The 6,651-nt window shown below is 36.9% G+C and overlaps 1 protein-coding gene across 1 annotated transcript; it reads left to right on the top strand.

Moving 5' to 3' along the window:
- Nucleotides 1–385: 385 nt before the first annotated feature.
- LOC140142160 (lengsin-like) lies at nt 386–1,747 on the top strand. Its single transcript, XM_072164126.1, has one exon. The coding sequence runs from the start codon at nt 386–388 to the stop codon at nt 1,745–1,747; it is 1,362 nt and encodes a 453-aa protein (XP_072020227.1).
- Nucleotides 1,748–6,651: the final 4,904 nt, after the last annotated feature.

The raw sequence follows: 6,651 nt of genomic DNA, 5'->3' as shown, positions 1-6,651 counted from the left end.
GATATCAGAATGACATTCTTCGTATTCAGAATGCAATTCGATATGTCTGATGTGCTATAATGTCCCACAATAAATACTGTCCAAACGTTCATACCCCAGCCCTTAACTTGATGGATATTTAGGCCTATTTTGTCAATAGGGTATTGAGAGAAATTGTTGAAAGGGAGGATTTAGTGGCTATGCATAAAAGAAGTATTGATGTGATGAGTCTGAATGATTCATCCTTTATTTTCTTTGAACCAATCAAATGCAAGGATTGAATGCTTCACCGCTTGTGAATAATGAGCACCTACAGTAACTTAGGCCTATATGCTTGTTAGCATATTGCATTTCAGCTGTGTATTATATAGGGACACTGTTAAAACTCAACTTTCTAACAATTAAGATGGATTCTAACAAGGACCAGTTGGAGCAAATCATGTCGAAAATACATGCTGATGATGTCAAATTCATCCGGTTTGAGCAAACTGATATATATGGTGTGGCACGCTCAAAGACTGTTCCAGTGAAACACTTCACGAAGAAAGCTATTTATGGCATCAATTTTGCTCTAACAACTTTGGGATATGATCCACAGGGTCAATGTACACCTGGAACTGGATTCCTATTTGAAAGTGGTTCTACCGATGCTTTGATGTTTCCTGATTTGGATACTTTTATCACCATACCTTGGTGCAAAAACACAGGAAGAATTTTACTCGAGCCGACATACAAGGGTAAACCGGTGGCTGCTCATCCACGTACTGTAGCCAGGCTTCAGCTGGATCGCTTGAAGGATATGGGCTATTCTTTACTATCTGCTCATGAGCATGAGTTTTATGTTGCTGACAAGAACACATTGGAGCCTTTCATTCTGGGACAAAACATACGGTCCACTATTCGTAACTATAAAGATCCAGAATTGGTACATCAGCTTCTAACAGATCTTCCTCAAGCTGATATCGATGTTGAGACATATGAGAGCGAGCATGATCCTGGACAACTTGAAATCACCTACACACCATCGTTTGGAGTCAAGTCGGCAGATACTGCACACACCTTCCGTACATCTGTAAAGGAAATTGCTTCACAACATGGGTATATAGCAAGCTTCATGACCAAACCATGGGCCCATTCCACTCGAAGCGCATGCCATTTCAATCATTCCCTGTGGGACATTAATGGTGAAAATAATCTGATGATGGATAACAGGAATCCAGACAGTTTATCAGACGTTGCGCGACATTGGCTAGCTGGTATCCTAGCTCATGCACCAGCTGTTAGCCTCCTTATGGCACCTACTATAAACTGTTTGAAAGCATTTGAACCAAGCTCTACTAGTATCAATCCTGTTAATGCTACTTGGGGATTTGATAACCGTACAACCGCACTTCGTGTTAAAGTAGGTGACACTGGTGCGTACATTGAAAACAGAATCTGCTCTGGTGGAGCCAATCCATACCTTACTCTTGCTGCAACTGTAGCAGCAGGTATCGATGGTATCCAGAATCAGATGGAACCCCCTCCACATGTCAACGGAAATGCATATGACCCTGACAACATCCCAACAAAGACCCCAATACTTCCATCTAATATGAAGACAGCCTTAGAGAACTTGAGTAATGATAACATCATCTGTGAAGCTTTGGGTGATGAGTTTGTGAAGTGCTTTGTAGCTCACAAGTTACATGAACTGTGTATGGAAAATGAAGCTAAAGCCAAAGGAGACACTGACTGGGAAAGGAACCTCTTCTTTGAATACCTTTAGAGTGCCAGTGATTAAAGACCCATTCAGTGATTCCAGTGAAAATGTAAAAAAATAAAATTGTGCGTAAATTGCTTGAATGATAAGTCATTAAAATTGTCACGAGGTATTTTTGAAATGAAGCAATTGGTAGAAAACGAGGAAAACAGCAGTATACGCTGGCGAAGTTACGTAATTAATCGGATTAACTACCATAGCAATAGGTCAAAACAATTTTGAACATATTGCGCCGCACTACAAGCAGGTTGAACTAATCACCTGTGTATGTCTGCAATCATAGATTAAATACAATACATGGTCTTTTCAAAGCTACTAATCTTACAGGTGCAAGTGATCAGCATGATATGGTTCAATGCAGCGGTACCGCGTGAACGTGTCAGTGCAGCGCGTTATATTCAAAAATTGTTTTGACCTATTGCTATTGTATAGTTAATCCGATTATTACGTAACTTCGCCAGCGTATTGACAAAGTTAAAGCCCCATTCAAATACATGTAATTAATTTTTTCTACTAAAGCCATAATGTACGATCTTATAATAATTAATGTGGAATTGGTTTTATTTTTAAATCTGATTTTTTTTGCATTTTGTACACATGTTCCAACTTGCACCTGAATGGAACCAGCCAAATTTGTTGTGTTTGTAGGCTTGCAATTTGAACAAAGCAAAGTACGACATATTAGGTCATACATGTACATGTATCATGAATTTATGTAGAACTGCCAAAATAATATTTCTGTCATCAGTTACCCGACGGTTATTACTAGTATTATTTCAGCATTTTTGAGTTATAGAATAACACATTTTGAAATTTGAAGGTAATCGTATATTATGGCTTTAAGTAGATAAAAATGACAAATTAATGCAAAATGTCTATACCACTATAGCCAAAATAACAATTTCTCGATCATGAGAGGATGTACCTTCTGCGTCAGAGTACTTTTCATAGAATAACACGATCGCGTGACCTGCATGACCGAACCTTGACCTTGCCTAGCAACGACCGTGTGATTGGTCAATTCTCAAAAGCTGTGGTTGCGCGGTAAGCGCCGGTATTTGCGTAGTACGCTCGGCGCAAATAACTGTGCGTACCCAAGTTGGCTCTAATGATCGAGAATTTAATATTTTGGCTATAGCAGGATATGTCACCACATATATGACACTAACAAAGGTGCCAAAATCTGAATTTTAATCATTTTGTACGACCTCCGGATGAGCAAATCACTAATAAGTAGACCTTGAATTATTTTATTATTTGCAATTAAGTGAATTAACAAGAACTTCACAGTAAACATTTTAAGTGAGATTTAATCAAGATACAAACGACTTTTGGTTACCCTCTACGGACGGTGCCCTATTATTGTCTTGTAGTTTTTGTTTTGTTGTTTTTTGCTAGATTTACTTTGAATATGTTTTGTTCAAAAGTACGTCTTAAATTGAATAACATAACTAACTTACTTTTGATTCTATTACTTTTTACTAGTATGCATTGGATGCAAGTTTTAAAAGTACAGTAAGCCAAATAATTAGGGTACCAGTTACGTTCACCCATTGTATATCCTAGACAAGGCAGATATGTCATAATTGGAACCAACAGCCAATAGCTGCATCTTTTAGCTCGAATATAAGACCTCATTCGTTGAAATTGTTCAAAAAATAAAGACACGACGATCAAATAACCCAAGGAAGATGCTAATTTAAAAGTTGCAGTTTGCCACATTGCATTGCTATTGATTTTCACAAAGCGTTCGCGAACAGGAAGACTAGCTTCGTGCTTTCATTGATTAGAACACAAAAGTGCAACTGTTTATTTCGTATCTTCATTAGGTTTTGGATCGCCGTTTCTTTAATTCTCAACCCGGGATTCTCAACCAATTTCAACAAATAAGGTCTTAAATCAGAGCAAAAGATTACAGGAATCGGCTGCTTGTTTTAATTTTGACACATTTGACTTTATTTAGGATATACAGGGGAGCTGCTACCTTAATTATTTTGCTTACTGTAGTTCTATATACTGCGGGAATTAACACTTGAAATGCGAAATTAATGAAAATACCTTTTGGGCCTAATATATTTTAGAAACAAGTTGAATTTAGTCTCTTTAGTAGCTAGTTTAGTTCCGCTCCCCACACACAAACATTGTTCGTGTGGACAGGGCGGTTGCTGATGAGACTGCGATAAAACGGCTCCAAGATGGTAATTCTTGTAGCTTTAACCATAGAAATACCATGCGATACCCAGCAAACACAAAACGTTTCCAAAACGTTTTGAATTGGTTTTTATTTGGTTTTGGTTTTTTAAAACGTTAAATACACGTTTCCAAAACGTTTTGATAAACATCGAGTTATCTGATGGCAGAATAGTTCGACCAAAACGTTATAAAAACGTTCTAATAACGTAGACCCATTGTAGACAAAATACTCACGAAAAAAGCAAATAAAATCACAATGTTCATAGATCGTTCCATTCGACTGGATTTCCACTATATAACCAATTAGCTGGATATTAAATAATTATTTAATATTTATTATAATAAGTAGGCTATCGAATCAACAAGAGACTTGCATTTTATTTTTCTGTAATTTATTTAGGCCTACTGTACGTTATTTGCATGAATGATGACAGATATGAATAAAAACGTAAGCAAATTAAAGTAAAAAGTACCGGTAAATTTACATTGCTTTATTTTATAAATCAACTTTCAAAAGATGTAACCATGGTAACGCACGGTCTCGATTTCGTAAAATAATGAACCGGCGGCTAGTCTCGGTCCCAGACGGCTTGTGCTCCTCGTTACTCAAGGAGCACAAGCCGGCTGGGACTAAGACTACCCACCGGTTAGTGCGGTTTGTGTGTTTCGAAATACTAGTAACAAATTGTAACCGTTTTGACCATGCATCAACGGATATATCTGTGAATCTCAATTGCTGACTGTTTACGGTGGAATTTAATAGGCCTAGCTAACCTTTAATCATGTTTATAGATCAAAAGATAAACGTGTATAGGCCTTTGATTTTGTAGACAAGTTGCAGCTATGTTTTGGGCGAAACATTTGCGTTTTAATGGAATTACTGACATATGATTTTAGTCTGCACTGATGGCGAGCAATGGTGACTACTACACAGTACTATTATAGTACTAGTATCCTTGATCTCAGTGACCTTATACTTGACTAGCCTATACGTGGTTACTGCTCAACTACTATATATTAGCTGTTCAAATTTGATTCTGGTGTGGAGAAAGCGATACAATTCTACATGTATTTTTGTTGTATTTGATGATAAGTGTTCCAGCTCCAAGAGTAAAGTATAACAGCATTAGGTCTACTCATTTAGGTAAGTTTTCATTTTCAGTTTTAATTGAGGCCCTTTTATTTCTTAATTCTGTAAATTTTAATAGCATGACATGGTATAAATGTGCCATTTGTTTCTGATTATAATCATATATAATATTCACGCTAGTTGCCCATTGCAAGTCTCTTGTTGGTTTATATACTGCGCCAAAAAGTATCCTTACACTTGGAAGAAAAATAGATAGCGCATCTATTAAATAAATAAATTTACCCAAATATGGTTTAGTTTTAATTCACATGTTCAGTTCAGTTCAGTGAGTTGTAGAATTGATTTTTCCAAGTGTAAGGATACTTTTATAATTTTAGCGCAGAATACATTTACATTAATGTATTTTAATATCACATTTAATATCCTAGCTAAGGTTGGCTTTCATATTTTGGTTATCCGAATCATGCTGCCAGCTGCCGGCAAGAATAATCGATGCAACAGGACTGGACTGGGACGCTGAACATGTCTTGATGTCGAAGACATTGGGGACATGGAGTTATACATTATCTCATGGTGTACATCTTTTACTTTCATGGTTAATGTATTTCTTCATGGTTTCATGTCTTATATACTACACAAGAGATCGAAGTGTTAACGTCATAACCATGATAACTTGGACTACCAAAGTGATGCGGTTTATTAGCATTTGGAAAACGGTCTGATAACGTTTTCAAAACGTGTCATGCAAACGTTATTGAAACGTATTTAGAACTACGTTTTAAAAACGCAATATTGAAACGGTTTTTAAACAAAAGTGAAACGTAATATTAAAAAAAAAAAACGTAATCAAAACGTTTCATGCAAACGTTATTGAAACGTATTCAAAACTCACACATTTACGTTTTTAAAACGCAATATTGAAACGTTTCTTAAACCAAAGTGAAACGATTTTTTAACGTTTTAAAAACGTATTTTGGCTAGCTGGGTAACAGATGGCTTGGTAGCTCAGTTGGCTAGCGGATTGAATTGACGAGTGCAAGGTACCCGGTATAGCATTCATATCTACATACTAACAAAGTATGATGTTTTGCATAACTTTTATTTTGCACCGCGCGATGTGTGTTGTAAGGGTGCATACCACCAAATTAATGTCCCTCATCATTTATTAGACATTAGGATAATCATCTCTGAAAACAGAAACATACAGTCATGCGGCGTACACGTAAGTGTGAAACATGTGTTTGAACCTGAGGTATACTAGTCTCAGGTTTGAACAAGAACACTAATTTATGCAGGATACACCCCATACGGTAGGTCTGACCAAACACGGAGAAGCTGAAGGTCACTCTGTTATTTATCTTCTACCTGACCAGCATGCAAATCCCTCAGAATTTTACAGACAACCGCAGGTCAAGGCCGTGTAGGCCCTATGTGTTGTTCGGTATCGGCCGCTTTAGGGGCAGAATGGATCCATACGGTCACTGTCCTAATATTCTCTACTTTCAAAGAATAATTTATATTGTAGACTAATACCGTACTTTAGGATTGTGGAGATACAGATATTGCTAATTCATTTGTTACATACACAGTCCGCTATTCAGCATCGAAGTGGTTACGTAATTCTCTT

Source organism: Amphiura filiformis, chromosome 20, assembly GCF_039555335.1.
Source record: "Amphiura filiformis chromosome 20, Afil_fr2py, whole genome shotgun sequence".
Lineage (NCBI taxonomy): Eukaryota > Metazoa > Echinodermata > Ophiuroidea > Amphilepidida > Amphiuridae > Amphiura > Amphiura filiformis.
Note: the sequence above shows the minus strand (reverse complement) of the source record. Positions and strands in the feature narration are given on the sequence as shown.

What these genes read in the sequence shown, in the direction of transcription:
- LOC140142160 (XM_072164126.1), top strand. Translation starts at nt 386, where the DNA reads ATGGATTCTAACAAGGACCAGTTGGAGCAAATCATGTCGAAAATACAT.